Source organism: Podarcis gaigeae (assembly GCF_964106915.1).
Source record: "Podarcis gaigeae genome assembly, chromosome: 9".
Lineage (NCBI taxonomy): Eukaryota > Metazoa > Chordata > Lepidosauria > Squamata > Lacertidae > Podarcis > Podarcis gaigeae.
In genome coordinates, this window is record NC_139685.1 from 58,442,928 (window position 1) to 58,463,700 (window position 20,773).

Below are 20,773 nucleotides of genomic sequence, written 5' to 3' on the forward strand. Positions count from 1 at the left end.
GGAAGAAGGCCCTTAGCTTATCCACCTGCCTCAAATATTAGTTTTCCACATGCAGGCAAATCTAAACCTGGACCTACTTTCAAAGAAGGGATTCTCCCCAACCCTTTGTGGCATGTGGAATAGGCTTGTTAGAGGACTATACCCCATGCCTTCCTGTGAGTTTCAGTAAACTTTTATGGCCATTTTATACAGTCAGCAGAATCAAATAGTAAAGTTTATGGCGCAACCTTCTGGGGACTATATAAGCTGCAGGTATAGAGGTTGCATGTTGAATACTCTCCCATTCATTAAAAAATCCTTTCACATAGAAAACAAGCAAAAATGTTCACTTTAGCCTTCTCTAGGATGCTTTAAAAAAAAAAAAGTGTAGGGGATTTTTTTAAAATTTTTTTTTTGAATGGAGAAACATTCAAAAGACAGCTCCAAAACTTCTGCTGGAAATGCTAAAGTCCTGGAAAAGCTTTAATGTTTGATATTGTTGTTATGTCTAAACAGGCTCTAAAAGTTGGAAGGCTTTTTCTCACATTAAACTGGGGTAGGGCTGGCTGGCTGAAAACCTCTAATGCCGTTGTTTCTTCCTTCTTGCAACCTACCCTTGAGACCCATTTCCCCTTCCAGCTGTGATGGCATGGGTGCTCTGATGCACTTATGGAGCTTCCCTGCTTGAGAGTGTGGAGCTCCACATTCACTTAACCCACGAGGAGAAGGTTAGAGTTGATAAGTCAGGAGCACTGAGAATGAATAGGAAAGTCGAGACCCACAGACGCTCCCAAATATGGCCCTCCAAGTCTCTCTGTCTTGCCCTTGTGACGTTTACCCTCAGTGGGGTAGCTCTGTTGGTAGAGCATGAGTCACTTAATCATGAGTTTGAGCCCTGCATTGAGCAAAAGATTCCTTCATTGCAGGGGGCTGGAATAGATGACCCTTGTGGTCCCTTCCAGCTCTACAATTCTGTGATTCTTTCTAGGTCACACCACAATTAAAAGATAGCTATATTCGCACTCCACTTCTGCTGAACGGCTCCCTTCATTTTGCTTTGGCTAATCCAGAGCACACCATTTAAGCTACAGTATTGCACTCTTTCAGGTGAAGTCCGGCTAGGTTTCCTTAAGCCCTCTCTGCAACTAATTCAGTTTCTCTCCTACCACAAATCTGCTTAACTTTTAGTTCCACTTGTGTTTTGACAGGTTAAGGATCCTCTTGCAGTCGGCGGCTGATGCCAACATGAATATGCTCCGCGTTTGGGGAGGTGGCATATATGAGCAAGAAGAGTTCTATGAAATGTGCAATGAACTAGGAATCATGGTAAAGAAAAAAATAAAAGAAAAAGCAATACTCTGCAACTCTTAATATTTAAAACTGACATACGAAATAAATCTGAAAATTGTATTTCCCCTTCCCCATTAACCTGTAACCTTGAAAACATGTGCTGGATCAGACTTAAGGTCCATGTATTTGGGCATCCTGCCAGACTGTAAAATTAGGTTTCCAGGCTTTAGGTTGTAGCAACATTCTGTTTTTAGATAGGTGAGGATAATGGAAGTGCTCAACATATAGCAAATGGAGGGTTAGATACTGCAGTCTCTTTACAACAGTAGAATAGGGTTGAAAACTTGATTAGGACCAAGGCATGCTTTCTTTTTGTTCCAGTCTGGGCAGAACTAGCAACTCCTAGCAGTAAACAGGAAATAAAGCGAAATGAAATGAAATCAACTACTTTGCCCGAAATGGGCCTTGTCAAAAGGTTATGGAACCTTCTCAGATGCTGAGAGCAGGTATCCCTCTGTATAGATACAATTTCCAGTCTTGTTTTCTTCCTCTAGGTAAGCCTAGGGGAAAGGGAGGACTCGTGATTCTTTCTTCCACGTGTGTCCAGTGAGACCTTGTTAACTTCCAGCACGCCTTCCAGCATTTCTCCGATGAAAATTGTTGTTGTTGTTTAGTCGTTTAGTCGTGTCCGACTCTTCGTGACCCCATGGACCAGGCACTCCTGTCTTCCACTGCCTCCCGCAGTTTGGTCAAACTCATGCTGGTAGCTTCGAGAACACTGTCCCAACCATCTCGTCCTCTGTCGTCCCCTTCTCCTTATGCCCTCAATCTTTCCCAACATCAGGGTCTTTTCTCTTCTCATGAGGTGGCCAAAGTATTGGAGCCTCAGCTTCAGGATCTGTCCTTCCAGTGAGCACTCAGGGCTGATTTCCTTAACAATGGATCGGTTTGATCTTTCAGGACCAGTGTTATATAGGCTTGGCGGCCACTCCCAGTCACCAGTCTAGCTGCCTCATTCTGGATTAGTTGTAGTTTCCTGGTCACCTTCAAAGGTAGCCCCACGTAGAGCGCGTTGCAGTAGTCTAAGCGGGAGATAACTAGAGCATGCACCACTCTGGAAAGACAGTCAACGGGCAGGTAGGGTTTCAGCCTACTTACCAGATGGAGCTGGTAGACAGCTGCCCTGGACACAGAATTGTGCAACATAGAGAACTGCCTCACATAGCAGCTTATACATCCTCCTGTTATGGGAAATGTAATCCCTGCACCACCAATTTTGCCCAAAGAGGAAAGGAAAGTGGAGGAGCAAAAAAGCGTGAGGCATTTTTGCTTCCTGTTTGTCCCTTGTCACGCAGAAGCGACTCCCTGGGTAGGGTGGAAACACTAGCTGTGACAGCAGTGACCCCCCCTCCCTCCCTACTGGGAAACTAGCTCAGCCCCACCCAGCGACTCACTTCTCATGCCATATTTGTGTCCGAAGCCCCCTTCATCAACCAGGTGCTCTCCAAATATTTTGGGCTACAACTCCCATCCCAGCCAGCAGTACCTTGGTAGCTGGGGGCTGTTGGGAGTTTTGGCCTCTGGATATTTTAGAATGCCACAATGACGAAGGCTGATCTAAAGAACGTTGTTGTTTAGTTATTTAGTCATGTCCAACTCTTCGTGACCCCATGGACCAGAGCACGCCAGGCACTCCTGTCTTCCACTGTCTCCCGCAGTTTGGTCAGACTCATGTTTGTAGCTTCAAGAACACTGTCCAACCATCTCGTCCTCTGTCGTCCCCTTCTCCTTGTGCCCTCCATCTTTCCCAACATCAAGGTCTTTTCCAGAGAATCTTTTCTTCTCATGAGGTGGTCAAAGTATTGGAGCCTCAGCTTCAGGATCTGTCCTTCCAGTGAGCACTCAGGGCTGATTTCCTTAAGAATGGATACGTTTGAGCTTCTTGCATTCCTTGGGACTCTCCAGAGTCTCCTCCAGCACCATAATTCAAAAGCATCAATTCTTCGCCGATCAGCCTACTTTATGGTCCAGCTCTCACTTCCATACATCACTACTGGGAAAACCATAGCTTTAACTATACAGACCTTTGTTGGCAAGGTGATGTCTCTGCTTTTTAAGTATTTTATTAGAACCAGTGTAGTTCACAATTGGTAAATGCAGTTGTTCCTTTCTACCCGTTAGCTGTTACAGCTCCAGACACTTTAAAAAAGGAGTCCAGGTGCCAGAGGCCAATGATACTTTAATATTATTCTAAAGCCATTCTTGCTTTAGGAAGGCAGGTAACACTTAAAAATCAGTTTTGGCTTGATACCAACCACAGAAAGTTTCAGGCCCAGAGGAACATTTTTAGGAGGTTGTGTACATGGCTAGGAGGGGGACACCTGCTTTAAACTGCAGAGAAATAATTCCTACATAACCTTGAGATATATAAAACCTATAAGCTCACCTTCCTAAGTTCTGATTAAAGATGTAAACAAGTAAAGCTTGATTTTTTTTTGCTGTTGGATCTCATCCAAGTCCAATGATTTGGCTTGTTCTTTCAAAGACATATCCACCCTTCCATATAGCAAAACCCCTCTGGAAACAGAACTTTGCTGGAGTAAAAAAAAAACCACACGATCCTTTTCTGATACCTTTCTAGGGAGAGACAAGTCTGCTGTGCCTTTAGCAACTGCAGGGCGGGTGGAAATTTAGAAGGGGAAGCTTCTCTCCCTACTTACTGAATCTCCATGCTGGGAGGAGCTGATTTTCTGCTTGCCATTTAACTGTCAAAAGGCACAGGAGTCCTGTGAGTGGTTGGTAGGAAGATGTAATGTGTGAAAACCCCTTTCCTCAATGCTGTTTGAGGCTAAAAGCTTCCCATGTTTGAAATAGTTAGATGAGGTCATTTGCAGCACTTTAACAAACCTGGACAGCGACTATTAATTTGAGATAGCAACTATATTAACAACATTTTTTGGTGCCACTGCTTGTGTAAATAAGTCCTAATTTCTATGAATTATGAGTGTTGCTTTTTTAAAAATAATAATCTGGTTAGGTGTGGTGCAATCCTGCAGTTGTTCACTCAGCTCACATGTGTTCAGTGGAGTTTACTCCCAGGTAAATGTGCATAGGTTTGCGGTATTAATGAGTACTCCACAATCTTTTAAGTGATGCAAGCTAGAAAATATGCACTCTGTTTACATGACTGTTTGTCAACTGGCTACTTGTTGAGTTCTTTCATTTTTCTCTTAATTCTCTAGATTTGGCAGGACTTTATGTTTGCTGTTGCTCTTTACCCAACTGACCACAGCTTCCTAGATTCAGTAAGAGCCGAAATTACTCATCAGGTATGGTATTCAGTCCAGTAGGGCCAAGCTCCTAAACTGTATACAAGCCTAGTCATGACTAATAATTGCACCGTTTTTCCGCTGGCTTTCTGTTGTGTCACACTCGTGTGAACGGTGACATTCTCCTAAGTCCATCCAATCAAACAGAAGTGGCAGGGGGCTGGTGGGATGCAAACAGGATGCACCAAACTGTGCCACCCTCACAGGCATGCTTAAGTAAGGAAGTGAGAGAGGGCCTTCTCGGTGGCTGCTCCTCGATTTTGGAATTACTTCCCTGGAGAGGCTAGACTGGCTCCCTCCTTGTTGTCCTTCCACTGGCAGGTGAAGACTTTCTTCTTCCAACAGGCTTTTGGGAACTGACTGCTTTTTAATAAAAGGGCTGGTGCCGTACTATTTTCGTTGTAATTATTGGCATGGTTTTAATGGATTATATCAATGTTGAATTGTTTTTAAATGATTTTTCCTATGTTTCTAGCTGTTCTTATTTTTATCTGTAAGTTGTCTTGAGTCCCTGTCAGGGAAAAAGGCAAGGTATAAATAAAAATATAATAATAATAATAATAATAATAATAATAATAATAATAATAATAATACAGGTGCTTTAAATGATTTTTTTCTATGTTACTAGCTGTTCTTATTTTTATTTGTAAGTCGGCTTGAGTCCCTGTCAGGGAAAAAGGCAAGGTATAAATAAAAATATAATAATAATGATGATGATGATGATGATGATAATACAGGTGCACATGCACAATAGAAGAATGCCTGCTGATTAATTTGTATGACTGAACATTGAACAGTTTGGCTGTCCAAAGTATGCCAGTATAATTCAGAACCATCCCTGGAGTAGGGCCAGTGCCATTGCTGTTCACTTCCTTCTCTCCATCTTCCCTTCTGGTTTGCACAGCTTGACAAGCAATGAGTATGCAACCCAATGGGACGACTGGCTGCCAGGGCACTTTAAATGCGTTGTGGAGAGGAAAGTTCCCACCCCATCCTTCCTCTGCTGTTGTGCTGGGTCCAAGTGCAACATGGATGGAAATCCCATCCAGCAAAGGCAGGCTCTGGGACAGGAACACACTTAGTTTAGAATCATAGAATCGGACCATAAAATACCCTCACGCTCAAGTGTTGCGTCCTGAAGGAATTCCTTCAGAACAAGAAGGAGCTCATATTTGTGTCTGATAAGCCTAACTTGAAAGTAATTCAAGAATTTCAAGTTAGGCTTATCAGAAGGAGGTTTGAAATCCCCCTTTGCCTCTTCCTTGCGTAAACACTGTGATTTTTGATGGCTGCACTGAGAGCGCCCTCTTCTGTTTTCCCCTTCCAAATATAGAGCTAGGAAAGCCATTTTTAACCAGCCCTAGAGCCACGTCATGTAAATCTAACCTTGAATCCTTTGGAAAATTGAAAACACACCTGAAGCTGACATTATTTTAAGTTGTGTCTGATTTGCAGATTCATTAAGACGTTTGGTAAAACCATGTCCCTTTTATACCACGGACTTTAATCATTAACACTTCTGACTTTACTCTTTTTTTAGCACTTACATGTTAAAAGCTCTGCTTTTTGTTTCAGGTAAAGCGGTTAAAATCTCACCCATGTATCATTTTATGGAGCGGGAACAATGAAAATGAAGCAGCAATTGCATACAACTGGTTCTCTATTCCAAGCTCAAAGAAGAGCGTTTATGCCGACGATTATGTCACACTTTATGTAAAGAATATCCGAGAGATTGTTCTTGCTGTAAGTACAGCTTTGCAGAAGGCTAAGAAGGGTTGAGCTTTGATAGCAGGCTTTGAAAGTTCTGCTGAATTGCTTATTTTACTCTTCTTGTTTGCAACCGTGTCTGTAGTCTTGCATACATTGCAGGCAAATCTTTATCATTAAAGATGCATCAGGCACAATCTGGAAACATCTGTTTTCTCTGTATATCCATTGATGGGCTCAAATCAGCCCTAACAACCATTTTATCTTCTGAATTTCACCTGTGTTTTTGATATCCCTGCAATGTGTATTAACATACTCTATTTTTTTTAAAGTGCCTGGTTATTTATTTACAGATAAAAAGTACTTGCTTTGGGGAAAATGAGAGTGATAAGTAAGGACCAAGCTTGTTGTGTGTCCACTGGTGTTTGCTGTGCTAAATGCTGCAGTTAATAAAGGGCAGGGTTAATGTGCCAGGAAACCTCAACTGGCCTGTAATTCTGGCTTGTGTACCTGTAACTCTGTCCTGTATCTTTGACTGCTGAAGATGCAGGTCTCCCCCATCACACTTTGCAGCGTTTAGCTCTGTGCATACCAGCTTTGTAAGTGGCAAGCATTCCTGCAAGGTAAATATTAACTACCCTTAATGGACAGACTGAAATGTTGAGAACTGAGAAGTCTAATGTCTCTGTCTCTCTCTCTCTCTCTCTCTCTCTCTCTCTCTCATTCCGTTTATGCAGCATTTATAGTCAGCAGATAGTGTATCCACTTAAGTACTGCTCTCTGGCTGAAGCCTGATGCCACCCACTATCAAATAAGAAGTACATATTCACATACCCTCTTTTCTTACAAACTTCTTTTTTGGGAAAGGGCTGTAGAGCATCTCATTTGCATTCAAAAGGTCCCAGATTCAATCCCAGGCATCTCTAGATAGGGCTGGGGCAGATTCCTGTCTAAAATGCAGGAGAGTCTCTGCAGACCAGTTCAGCATAACTGCTCCAGCACAGAACCGTGTAGGCCCTAGGCAGAAGACGGTATCTGCAGTGGGAAATCAATCAACATTCAAGTGGAGCATTTCAGGGGCTCCGTGTTAAGACTGGAAATTGCCACATATGGTATGGGAAGCCTGCGGCCTCCAGATGTTGGTCTCCAGATGTTGGAGATCCAGATGTTGTAGCTCCCATCACCCCCGGCCATTGGCCATGCTGTTGAGGGCTGATGAGTGTGGGTGAATGTGCACATGTGGAAGCGCATTGAGCCATGGGTCTCTCAGTAGGTGGGCAATCTGTTCATAATCCTATTTTATGGATTTTGATTTTTAAAAATGTTTTGTATCAGTTGAAGAACTTTTTATTTTCCCAGTTCCTTTAATTCTAAAATATTTTCAGCCTTAAAAATCTTCTAGTTCTTTGTACTATTTGTGCTTTTGTTTTGTTCTCTAGATTGATTTATTTAATTTTTTTAAAAACCATTCAGGGAACATACATGTAACCTGGAGGAAGGGCCTCTAGACTCTCCCTAACAGATGGGAAACAGTTGTGTGCCCGTTGCCTGTAAAGACCTTGAGCATTTGTCCAAAGAATCAGTTTTGCCTTCAGATGGAAGCTGACTATACAATTTCCCCCTAAAATGCACACATTTTTACTCATACGAAAATAAATGGACCACGCACAATGCTTTCCTTAGTATTTGTCTCGCAGTCTGAAGGCAATATTTTTCAGAGCAGATTGCTTTCCTTTGAATGCTGAATTTGTTTCTTTGCAGCCAAGCATCTGACTCCAGGAAGCAGATATTCATTTGTGTGATAAGCAGAGCAGAACTCATCCAGCCTAGTGAGAAATGAAGCCATGACTCATTCACCAATTCAGAACCTGGCTTTATTTTTTTGCTTTTGAAATCATAGATGTTTAGCTAGTTTGAAAAAGAAAGAAATGCTTTATTAGCCCTTAGCTCCATTTATTGTCTTGCATTGTGTTTTTATAAACCCAGGAAGACGAGACTCGTCCTTTCATTACCTCCAGCCCTACCAATGGTCTGGAGTCAGCCAAGGAAGGCTGGCTAGCCCATGCTCCTTACGACACTCATTTCGGAGATAATCATTACTACAACTATGTGAGTGACTGCTGGGATTGGACCACCTTCCCCAGAACACGATTTGCCTCGGAGTATGGCTTTCAGTCCTGGCCTTCCTTCAGTGCCCTGGCACAGGTAAGTCTCATTTTGAGCCTTTCCCTCCCTTGCAAACTCTGCGAGCATAAGAAAAGCCAGTTGATGATTTCCTCCCAATGCAAATGTTAGCTCTTGGGACCAGCTTACTTAAAGAAATAATCTTGCTCCCTATGTGCCTATTTAATTGCACTTTTACAAGAGACACATCATGTCTGTTTCTACATGTGTGAGGAGTTGACTTTAGTGTGGCAACACCTGTGCTTTGGAACTTTACCTATCGACAGGTTGCCTATTGGCAGCAAATTGTTTTAAATGCTTGCTGAAAATTTCACTTGTTTTGGTGAGTTTGCCCATACATATAATTTAGTTACCTATATTTGTTTTAAAAGTCGTATTGGTTTTGTCTTTGTGTACAGTGATGGCGGTTTTATGTATCTTTATTTTTAATTTGTTTGTGGATTTTATTTATAATTTTGTTAGTACACTGTTTAGGGAGCTCCTTGCTCAAGTGGTTTATAAATTTTTCTAAATAAATAAAAAGAGGACATGTTTTCCTTGGGACCAATGTAGGCTTTGAGAGCATTACATTCCTCTCTCTCTGTCTGCTCTGACCCTTCACTTACCACTGTCTCCCTCCCAGTAACTTTGCATTATTATTATTATTAAAAGACAATTCAATTTGCATTTTAAAGCAACCGCTAAACATCAAGGACCCCTCTAAACTGGTGTTTTATTGTAGGTATATTTTGCAACATGTCCTTGGCACAAAAATAGTGATCAATTTATTTTGCTTTGTTTGTTGTTCTCTGATGCTTCCTCAATGCTACATTATTGCTGTCCGGAAGGGTTATAGTGCAACAAAAGTGGGACAACACCCCCCCCAAACAACAACAACACAGGACATTTGTGGTATGAAAAGCCAGTGGAAGTTACAAGACGTGCACTAGACCTGTTTAGAGAAGTTTTTAATGTTTGATGTTTTATTCTGTTTAATATTCTGTTGGGAGCCGCCCAGAGTGGCTGGGGAAACCCAGCCAGATGGACAGGGTACAAATTATTGTTGTTGTTGTTACTACTAGTACTGCTACTACTACTAGTTGTAAGCGAAGCAGTGTGACCTTTTGCATTCACAAATGGTATTGAAAGTAGGATTGTGTAGGATTGCCCCGATAGCATCATGAGCACAAATAATCACAAATGTGCAATAAAAAGGATGTTTGGAGAGGGCCTGTGTGCAAAGATTTCCCTAAATGTTGATTCCAGTGGGAGAATGATGCACGTGCTCAGCACTGCTGGCAAAGCCACAGAAGATCCCGCCCTGTAAAAAAGTGTGTAGTCATCTGTTTGCTTGCCCAGGCATAACTGTGTGTGCCGTGTGTGGCCTGAAAGGCAAAAAGATCAATGTCATAAATGAATTCTGCAAAGCTTTCCTCTCTGGTTGCCTGGAGGTAGTTCTTAGTGAGCACAGGGCTGTTGACAAGTCTGAACAAGGCGTAACTTTCTCCAGTCGACATCAACGAGACTTAGAAGAGTTCAAATGCTGGCAGGAATCTCCCAGTTTGAAATGAGGTGTGTGGGTTTGTAATTGTGTACAGTGCTTTTTACAAGCCTGCCTGCGAATCACGTTCCCCATGTGTATTAAGGCATTTAAAGCCAGGGTCAATTTGGGGAATTTCCCTTCCTGGAAGGAAAAGTATCATTTAAGGGTGCTAAACAATGGGAGCGCAATTAGTTGAAGAAAGAGCATGTTTGATCAGACGACAAGAATTCCCATTCTTGGCTCTGGGCACAATGCAGAGAACAATGGGAGCACTTTTATTTCACTGAAAGAAACAAGACACAAACCTGTAGCAAAGCACTTAAGAGGTTAAGCACCACTTTTCTGGGGATTGTGTCTCTCATCACCAGGTACTTCTGCCTTTCACTTATTTTTATGGTTTTCCCTTGGATAGATGCATAAAGGCCTGCCCAAAATTCTTTTCTACAGGCCTTGGGAAGTTGCACCACCAGCAACTTCCTGTATTTGTTACGTTGCTGTTGTTTTATGCTGATATTCTGCCAAGGAGCTTAAGGCAGTGTACATGAGTCTCGTCTCCCATTTTATCCTCACGAGGATAAAAGGTTTTACCTTATCGGGGTTCAAGGACAATGCAGCCAGGAAAAGCATTTGGGGCACAGTGTAGCCTGGGAAGATTTCTGGGGGGCAGGCGGAGAGGTATTTGGCCCCTAGTCCTATGATCCCCCACCCATTGTGTAAACACTGCTATTTCCCATGTTCTTTTCTGATCTGTACATGTATACATTTTCTGTATGGAGGTAGTTACAGCTTTAAGATTACAGTCGTACCTTGGAAGCCGAACATCTTGGCTCCCAAACAGATCAGCTCCCGAACGAACGAAACCCAGAAGTGAGTGTTCCAGTTTTCGAACGATTTTCAGAAGCCAAACATTCAGCTTGGCTTCTGATTGGCTGCAGGATGCTCCTGCAGCCAACTGGAAGCCATGCTTTGGTTTTCGAATGGTTCCGGCAGTCGAACGGACTCTCAGAACGCATTCTGTTCGAAAACCAAGGTACCACTGTACAAACTTTGCACAAAGCATACTTAGGTGAAATATGCTAGAATATGTGTAAAACATTCATGTATTTGTAGCCAGAGAGTGGTGGAAAATATTGCTCACTGCAAACTGTATTGCAATCTGCGTAATTCTCTGAGGGACATATTTCTCAAAAGGATTCTTCAGACAGTTTCCTGCTTGAATATTAGGGAGAAAAATTGTTATTTGCTCAGGGATCGCATCACACATAAGGTTCCTCTTTTGGCTTTAGCAGCCCAATGGATTAGACAGAATGTCATTGTACAACACGGGGGTCCAGTTTGCTGGGAGACACCTTATGCTATGTTTGAATTTTTGAGATGACTGCTTTTTAGAAAAAAGTAAATATATGCAAGTGAGTGGTTGCAAATGTTTACAAATCTTATTTTGTTTTTAAACCACAGGTGTCATCTGAGGAGGACTGGTCTTACACGAGCAATTTCTCCTTGCATCGGCAACACCATGCTAATGGCAATGACCAAATGCTTCATCAGGCAGGCCTCCATTTTAAGCTGCCGCAGGAAGGAGACCCCCTCAACAACTTTAAGCAATCCATCTACCTCACTCAGGTGAGTATTTGTCAAAATCTTAAGAGGTTTCTTGTTTGTTAAAGAAGCCATAAGTGTGGTTGCATAATGCAACATGTATTGCAGAGAACCTGGTACAAAATTATGATAATTGTGTCAAGTGTTTGAATTACACAGTGGGTGAAATCTTGGGTCCAGTGACATCGTTTTAAATTATCGATGGGCTTCTCCCCACACACCGTACAGAGAAATACACATGTACCGTTGTGTACCGTTGTGTATAAAGTGTCGCCCGGCTGTTTGCTTTGTGATTACAGGCTGTGTATATACTGGTTGTCAGGTCTGTGTCTCTCTGTATGGTGAAACATTAACTCAGCCCTGTAGGCACAATGTTAGACTTGTCTTTTCCTATCCAGGGATTATGACGGTGCACTGAAAACATGGGGTATGAAGTTGTTTTTTGGAAACAGGTCTAGAAACCACTTGTGCTTATCTGCAACAACTGACAACCTCGTAAGAGTTTTGGAAAGACTCTGATGGGCAGTTTTCAATATCTGCAAGGGTAGCCACATTAGTTTGCTGCAGCAAAAACAACCAAAAGCCTTTTGGCACATAAAAGGCCAGCATTGTTTATGTTATGGCACAAACTACTTTGGGCTAGAGCCCACTATGTCAGATGCAAGGGGTATGAGTCTCAGATATAAAGGGAGCAAGGGAAGGGGGGAAATGGGATGCCAAAGGATTGTTTGTGGATGCAAAATGACATTTTACAGCAACATTGGTTGGCGATTACACAGTCACTATAGCATTTCTGAGTAAGGTGATAATAGAATTAGAGACTAAATGTATTCATACATTTTGCTGTGAAAGGTAATTTTGCATACGTTCAAGCTATTGTTGATTTGTCACAGGCTGTAATTTTGCATGCCGCCGCCTTTCAGCTGCAACATTTACATTCCCTGCTCCCTTTTATGTGCTTATACACCACTGAAAAACATGGCTGGTAGACTGAGGGTAACATTCCATGCATCTCATGAAGTAGGCTCTAATGCGCGAAAGTTTGTGCCAGGAGAGCATTTGTTAAGCCTTTAAGGTGCCACAACACTCTTTCGAGGTTTGTTTGTTTTTTAAATGCTCATTATTAATTTTGCATATAGTTTAGAAAATGATAAAACACAACGGGGGGACTCTTGTGAGGTTTGACTGTATATTTTAGGAATTTTTTAGAACATTGTTTGAAATACACAACCTACCTGCGGGTATAGGGCGGTATATAAATTCAATAAATAAATACCGCTTCCAAATCAAAGTGGTACAGCACAGAAAGGGTTTTACCATGTGATCTGCTGTTCTCTGCAGTCCAGTCTCGGGGATCTGCATTATCGTCTGTATCTTTCGCAGTTCTATCATTACACGAGCACTTAGTAATGATATATTTTTCTTTCTGTTTTGGGTTTCGCTGAATTAGATTATGCAGGCCCAGTGCATAAAGTCGCAAACGGAGTTCTATCGTCGCAGCCAAAGCGAGATAATCAATGGGGAGGGGCACACCATGGGGGCACTATATTGGCAACTCAATGATATCTGGCAGGCTCCTTCATGGGCTTCTCTGGGTAAGTCTTCTCCAGCCAAAGCAAAATTAGGAATTGGGCTGCTTTAATGTGCATGCTTTCTTACTGTCTTTGCACGCCTATTTTATTTACAGTGGTACCTCAGGTTACATACGCTTCAGGTTACAGACTCCGCTAACCCAGAAATAGTATCTCGGGTTAAGAACTTTGCTTCAGGCAGCAGCGGGAAGCCACATTAGCTAAAGTGGTTCTTCAGGTTAAGAACAGTTTCAGGTTAAGAACGGACCTCCAGAACGAATTAAGTACTTAACCCGAGGTACCACTGTATTTATATTTCACCTTTGCTGTGAGGAGCTTAAGGTGGTGAATGTGATTCTCCCCCTCAATTGCATCTTCACACCATCCCTGCGAGGTTGTATAGGCTGGGAGAAAGTCCATGGCCAAGGTCACCTAGTGAGCTTCATGGCCAAGTGGGAATTTGGACAAAATAGTTCTGATCATGCAAGGATTTCCATTTCCACGATTGAACTTCCCCACCCTCTCCTTGGGCTGCACCATCTCCAGATCTGTCCTGGAGGGGGAAACCCAGAACAGATTTAGGAGGGACACAGGAAAAGGGGAGAAGGAGGGGAGGTTCTGTTGCACAGCCAGATGTTCTTGTGCTGGCAAGAACTACTTTGTTGGGTACTGTCCAGGTTACCACAAATTTTGTCAAATGCCTTAAAGCACCAAGCTTTGTAGCTATTTCAGGCATGCAGTGATAACCAACGTGGTTCCCTCCAGGTGTTGTGGACCACAACTCCCCTCGTCACTGGCTGAGAGGAGTCGGAGTGCAAAACATCGGAGGAGCATCACACTGGCTACCTTTGGGATAAGGCTTGACATTAAAGTCTGGTTCCTACAATGTCAGCAGTTCCCAAGGGTGTGTGTGCATGTCTTCCCATCCCCAGTTTTACCTGGGGTATGTCCCAGGAAGAGCGAATATAATCTGCATGTCGTTCTGGTAGATAACTTTGATTTGCAGAGGAAAGAAGTTAGGAGATATTAAAACTAGAGCCTTTAATTATGTCGTAGGATTAGCCTTTGCTGCTATACAGGATGTCATGATTTAGTCTGAACAGTCTCTTCCTCTCTGGGCATGTTTCAATCGTTGTTGAAAAATTAAAGAGACATCTGTTTAAATTAGCACTTGACTCTCTCAGAGACTGTTAACAGACTTTCAGGATTTTGTAGTATGAATAGCAAGATGTATATTTCTGAGCTCTTGGCTCCCCCAATTCCATCGTAGTGGATTTGAGTGGTAACGGTGGTCAGTTCCCACAACCATGTCTTGGCTTAGGAAGCTGAAATATGCATCAGTGGTCAGATATATGGGTATAAAGGGGGCAGGAGCAAATTTTCATTGAATAGGGTTCAAACTACAAGGGAGAAAAAGAAAGATTTAGGTTAATGATGATTTAAAGTGGCATGATGCTGTTTTAAATGTATAGTGCAGTTAGGGCCTTAGTCATCCACATGGGACAGCTGTAGCCACGGTGTGAAGTTTCATCTTTAGGGGAGGAAAGCAAATTGCAACCACTGTTTGCTGAGCCTCAGGTCTTGTGTAATGTCACCTTGACATACCTGATTCAAATCACACATTTTACTTGGAAGGGATGACTCAGTTTTAGTCTCATCACATCTAGCAGTTACATCATCCAGTGAGCTGAAACCAGCAGCTATTAGACAGAATAATAGCTTTTGGATGCATGATTATGGTACAGACCAAGGAAATGATGCCTTTGGGGTTTGCAGTTGATTAATTTAGCACTGGTCCCAGAGAGGAGCAGGCTGCCTACTCTGACTGTTGGTGAGAAGAACTTCAGGGAAAACTTAAAAACCAGGAACCTACTGCTGACACCCTCCTTTATTCTGTTTCTCTATCCCATGTCACCCTTATTATTTGTTGATTTGTTAAAGCATTTATACTATATACCCTTCAGAATAAAAAGGCTGCCAGAGCAGTGTACAAAAATGACAAGACAGTCCCTGCATTCAGGCTGATAAATCTTAAAGGACACAACACAAAAGGAAAAGGAACTGGGAGGGAGAAGGACAATCAAGGCCGCATTTCTAGTTACAAAGTTTAGCTGGTAGCAATTAATGAAGCTGGATGTAAGCACAACAGACGGTCTGCTATTTCCTCTGCATCTGGTGGTTTCAGCCAGCTCTTTCTCTGCAGTGCAGTTGCTTGAATTCCAGTGGCCCCATCACCTGCTTTTCAGATAAGATGTCACATTTGTTGAGTGCATATACATATCTGTATATGCCCTATGTAGCATGCGTCATCACATTCACTGTGGTCGTCCTGCAACAACCCCACTGCATGCCTGATATGGCTTCCATTTTGAACAGCAGCAATAGAGACAGTAGAAGGTTTTTAACATGTGAACAGGAATTAGTGTATGGTCTGCTTTGATACAAGCAAAATATTAATAAGGGGAAAGAGTTAGCTCCAGGGGTGAAGCAATAAATAAATATATGTAAGTGATACCCACTCATTCCCCGCAAGTCATTTATGAACCAGCCTTCCTCCGACTCGAGAAAATAAAAAAAAAGGCCTCTTAATCTGAATGCTTGCATAGTAAGGTAAGCTGCAGGTCATTTCAGGGTATGGTTAATATATTTTCTCCTTTGGAACCTTCTCAGAATATGGTGGCAAGTGGAAGATGCTCCATTATTTTGCACAGCGCTTTTTTGCTCCTTTATTGCCTGTGGCATATGAAGATAAAGATGTTCTCTACATATATGGAATCTCAGATCTTCACACAGATTATGAGCTGACACTCAGAGTAAGTTCCACTTTGCCCAGTCTCTGAAGCTGGGTCTGGAAAGAATTTTGGGGTTGGGCGGTGAGGGCTTTCCCCCAACCCTTCTATTCAACCCAAAGCAAAACCTTAAGGAGACTAGCTCTAAAGAAATACTCCCAGCTACGAAATAATGCTGCGTTTTGAGTTTTTAAGTGAGGTGTAAATATTTGAATTTTGCAAGCTAATGTTGTAGGATTATTGCCTGAATAAAGGCATCCTCCTGTCAAAGTTAAAATCTTTTGAAGGCTATTAATTTTAATAAGAGAAATGTAAACATGTGCTCAATCTAGATTGAGTTATTTGTGTTTTATTAATGGCAAGGAAGCCTTTATTGTCTTGAACTCTTAACCTGCCTTGTAGGTCAGTCTGCATGATTGGGGTTTGACAGAGCCAGTGTGTACCTTGGCAAAAGAGGGTGTGCTCATCAAGGGAGGAGCAGCTGTCCCCATCTACAAGGAGCCCATCAGTGACCTTCTGAAACAATGTGGAAATTGTACCAGGCAAAGCTGTGTTGTTACCTTTTCCCTTGAGGGTGAAGAGGAGCTGTCCAGCCCAAGCAATTACCACTTCCTGTCCTCATTGAAGGATGCAGTGGGATTAAAGAATCCACAACTTCTTGTAAGCAACAAAATTATTTTGTTCAAGTAATAACATTCGTTCCTTGGCACACAAGTAGCAGTTCATAGAACCACAGAGGGTATAGAATAACTGTGGTGAGATGTCTTGGCCCTGAGTAATACTCAGAAGCTGTGTATGAAGTCAGGATACTGAACTCTGTGCATAGTACCAAAGGACCTGTGATTTCACTCTTATGGAAGCATTATGTTCTGATCCTTACAAAAGGTAAGGACGGAGCCTCAGATGCCATATGCAAAACTCTAATTCCCATCATTTATAGATGTCATGGAATTGAACTTTTATTGCCGTTTCTTGGTGGTTTTGCCTTAAAATGGAGCAGTTACTTTGGAACACAGAAAGTGCTTCATGTCTAAATAAAATGGCATTCCTGCTTAATGCTGATTGCAGGTCCTGCCAAGGCTCCATGTCTTCAGCATGTCTGCAAAATCAGGCTGAGCCAGCGCAAATAGGAACTGTGAACAAGAAGAGCAGTCAGTCCTTCTGCAGTATGGATTTATGAGGCAGTATTTCCTGAGACCTTTTGTGGGTTCCATAAGAAGTAATGGTGGGCACACGTGTGTCATCTTGGCAAACCAAGACTTAACTGGCGCAGTTCTGGGGAAGAGTAATTTCCTCCATCTCCTGGAATTGCTGAAGAGGAAACCATAGTACAGTGGTAACCAATGTAGGGTCCCTCCAGGTGTTTGGAGACTACAACTCCCATTAACCCTGACCATTGTTCATACCAGCTGGGACTGATGGCAGTTGTACATCTGGAGTTATGCTAGCGATCCTTACCATAGTATTAAACCGGTATAAAAATAATGTTTATAATTCAGGTTTCAAGTAACAAGCGGCTCCAGATGCCATTATTTCCTTTTCTTCAGACAAGCTTGTTGTGAGGAGGAATAAATTATTAAAGCACATTGTTTATAATAGGGAATTTCTACTAGGCAAACTGCACAGATAATAATCCTTTGCCCCCTCCCCTTCAGGCTTCTGTTTCCCAAGAAGGAGATCAGTTTCAGATTATCCTGGAAGCCACAGCCATCGCTCCTTATGTTTGGTTGGATGCCGGAAACATCCCAGGAAGATTCAGTGACAATGGTTTCCTTCTCACTGAGAAACGAAGAGTCGTACTGTTCTACCCTTGGGAAACCACTAGCGCCAAAGAGCTGGAGAAGTCGCTCAGCTTAACATCATTGACAGACATTTCCTGAGGAAAGGCCTGAAGGAGGGAGAGGAAGCTGAAGGGAAACGGGAATGAAACGCTGCAGCAAGAGAGGCACAAAGTTGGACCATTAAACATCGTTCTTGTGCCAGCATCTTCCACACTTGAGACCCTTTTGTTCAGCGGACTGGAGCCCAGAGCAAATCAGCACAGCTACAGAACAAGGTGACCACGTATGCTAAGAGAGCTTAATGAAAACAGTGAAATGAAGTGCATAGAATGATGCTTTAGTGCCCTCATTTACTTTCCTCTGTATTCTGGCATCAGGGCTTTTTATTTAAGATGGAAGGATGTGCTGCTCCAGTATTAGACTACGGAGCCATACTGATGTACGTCTCAGATTATAGGGAAGATGGGTGGTAGTGGAAGTCTTAGTTATTGGGGCTAGTCAATGTGGGACTTCCCTAAGGGTCTCACTCCCCAGATAGTTAGAGCAGTGCCCCCAAGGCATGCTTAAAGTTGCAAGGTGGAGAGGCTGCACACAGATCTCACTTATAGGTGCTAGGTGCAAAAGTCCAGGAACCACTTGCAAATTAGGCCTGATATGTGTGCTGCTAAAGATGGCAGGAAAAAAGATAATAGGAGTGGCTGCAGGCATAAACAAGAGTATTTTTTCCTTTACCACTGCATATTCTCAGTCAGCAGCTACTCATTGGAAGGAGCTCTTTATAATCACTGGCTGCTATTGTTTTGGTTGGCTTGAACTGTGGCACTTCTCAGCTAAGGATTCCTTCTTTGAGGGGTGGTGGTTGTTTTAGCTGCAACAGAGTGACAGCTAAGTATTGTGTCATCTTAAAAAGACCTAACAGTTGGTTTTCTTTATCATCTGTGGCTGTGAAGGGTGGTCATTTTTATACATTTAAGCTCTGAATCTTGTCACAGGCTGTACCATTGCCAATCAACTTTTACAGTCGTACCTTGGTTGACGAATGGAATGCGTTCCAGAAGTCCGTCTGACATTTGAAAACCAAGGTGCGGCTTCCGATTGGCTGCAGGAGCTTCCTACACTCAATTGGAAGCCGTGTCGGATGTTCAGGTTCCAAAGAACGTTCGCTAACCAGAACACTCACTTCTGGGTTTGCAGTGTTCGGGAGCCAAAACGTTTGAGTTGCAAGGCGTCCATCAACTAAGGTACGACTGTACATCCCCCTTCAAACCCACATAATGGTTGACTGAGGATCACACACTATTCTTTCGATGAAGTGGGTGCTAGTCCATGAATGCTTATTTCATAAGGTCAATGTTAATTTTCCACAAGGACTTGTTGATCTTGGTTCACCTGTCTTTTCACTTCCAGTATGTTTTTTCAGCACCCTTACCTGTTTACTTAAGTGTCCAGCTCACAGCTATCTGACACACAAGTGGAAAAAGGTGTGAATAGTTTCTTCCTATAGTTCAAGAGAGTTTAAGGGGGGTTTCTATGGACACATACAGTGGCCTTCTGTGTTCTCACCTTCTTTACCTCTTAAGGAGTTTAGGAGGTAAGCCGCCCTTGAGAGAAGTTACTGAAAATTTTTAGCAGGACCTTAGGCCTTACTCAGGTGATCTCATAATGGAAAAATGCCTCACCCTATTGATTCACCTTCTGATTTGAGTGCTTTGTCATCAGGCTAATGGGAGCAGTTTGCCTCCAGGACCTTAGCTGCTTTCCATGTGTGCTTCAGCACAAAAATACAGAAAATGTGAATTTTGTCTTTTATTATAAAAGTAAAATAAAAAAAACCAAGCATTTAAAAAGCACATTATTTTCCTTGAGTAATTTCATCTAAACAAGAATATTTACAGCAGAAAGCTGGTAAAACAGGATGGGGAAAACAGTCTGAAGCATGGATGATTTTTATAGACACCAGATGAAAATTTAAATATACTTACTGAAATATACATTATATTCTTTTGACTTAAGTATCTATCTGATCACTGCTTATGACCCTGTTCCGCGCTCCACAGCCAATGTCTCTCTTGTAATTTTTACCATACATCATGTTGGTAGTCCATTTCTTCTATAGGTGAAGATCTTAGGAAGAAAGAAGGCCACTCCATCTTCATGCTGCTGGTCCTGAGCTTCCCACTTTACCGGGACCTGATTCCTGTTTCTTGAACAGTCGATGTACATTTTAAAGAGCTTTTTCTTCCAGTGCACTTTGAATTGTTAGCAACTTCCTCCCTCTGCAGGAAACTTTACCAAACCATTCCACACTTCTAAGTGGCTTCAATTTTGCCTTGTGGCAAGTTGTCCTGGCCGTAGCCTGTGGTTAGTTTCTTAAGTGTTACTGGTGACTTGCTGGTAAAAGACTCTGAATATGTGAAGCTGAGTTTGCGGAGGGAAATCTCTACACCGCTGTCACAAATACTTTCAGCATCCTGGAATTTGAGATCACCTGGCAGAGGGGAAAAGGAACATGTTGCATAATTCATAGGGTTTTGAGAAAATGCTAATACAATGCAATATATCCAGTTCAGGAAATAAATCAAAAGAGCAATGCAAAGGCCTCTTTGCTCCCCAGACAATGGTGAAAATAAAACAAAAATTACTAGCAGCTGCAGAAGGAGTCCAGGGCAGAAGCTTTATGAATCTGAGTGTTTCCAGGCAACATGTTTTGCACACTCAAGGTCTCTGGCTGGCTGAATCCTTGGCACTTCCAATTAAGAGCTTTGTTGGCAAAACTAGGAAGGATTTCTGCCTAAGAACATGGCTAATCCAGAAAATGCTGGGATAGATGGCCAAGCAGTATTTATATGATAAGGCAGCTTCACATGTCCTGAAGCCATGGGTTGTCCTTTTGCTAAGCCCTTGTGCTAAGCTTGTTTTTCCTACCATGCTACTAAATGCCAAGGCTGCACCAGCTGCAAGAACATTGGGAAGGTGACCTGTGTTTTCTAAGGTTCCAGCACTATTTTAAAAAATCATCTTG

General features: G+C 42.4%; 2 protein-coding genes across 2 annotated transcripts in view; one reads left to right on the forward strand and one right to left on the reverse strand.

Moving 5' to 3' along the window:
• MANBA (mannosidase beta) overlaps window positions 1-19,601 on the forward strand; it is a 57,666-nt gene extending 38,065 nt beyond the window's left edge. Inside the window, exons 9-17 of the mRNA XM_083756450.1 lie at window positions 1,188-1,305; window positions 4,512-4,598; window positions 6,174-6,341; window positions 8,292-8,510; window positions 11,470-11,634; window positions 13,061-13,205; window positions 15,852-15,994; window positions 16,373-16,630; window positions 17,626-19,601. Coding sequence (XP_083612576.1) covers window positions 1,188-1,305; window positions 4,512-4,598; window positions 6,174-6,341; window positions 8,292-8,510; window positions 11,470-11,634; window positions 13,061-13,205; window positions 15,852-15,994; window positions 16,373-16,630; window positions 17,626-17,850 — 1,528 coding nt within the window. The 3' untranslated portion in view covers window positions 17,851-19,601. The remainder of the gene's footprint in view (window positions 1-1,187; window positions 1,306-4,511; window positions 4,599-6,173; window positions 6,342-8,291; window positions 8,511-11,469; window positions 11,635-13,060; window positions 13,206-15,851; window positions 15,995-16,372; window positions 16,631-17,625) is intronic.
• NFKB1 (nuclear factor kappa B subunit 1) overlaps window positions 19,545-20,773 on the reverse strand; it is a 73,719-nt gene continuing 72,490 nt past the window's right edge. The window contains exon 24 of the mRNA XM_083756407.1: window positions 19,545-20,239. Within this exon, the coding sequence (XP_083612533.1) occupies window positions 20,061-20,239 (179 nt within the window). The 3' untranslated portion in view covers window positions 19,545-20,060. The remainder of the gene's footprint in view (window positions 20,240-20,773) is intronic.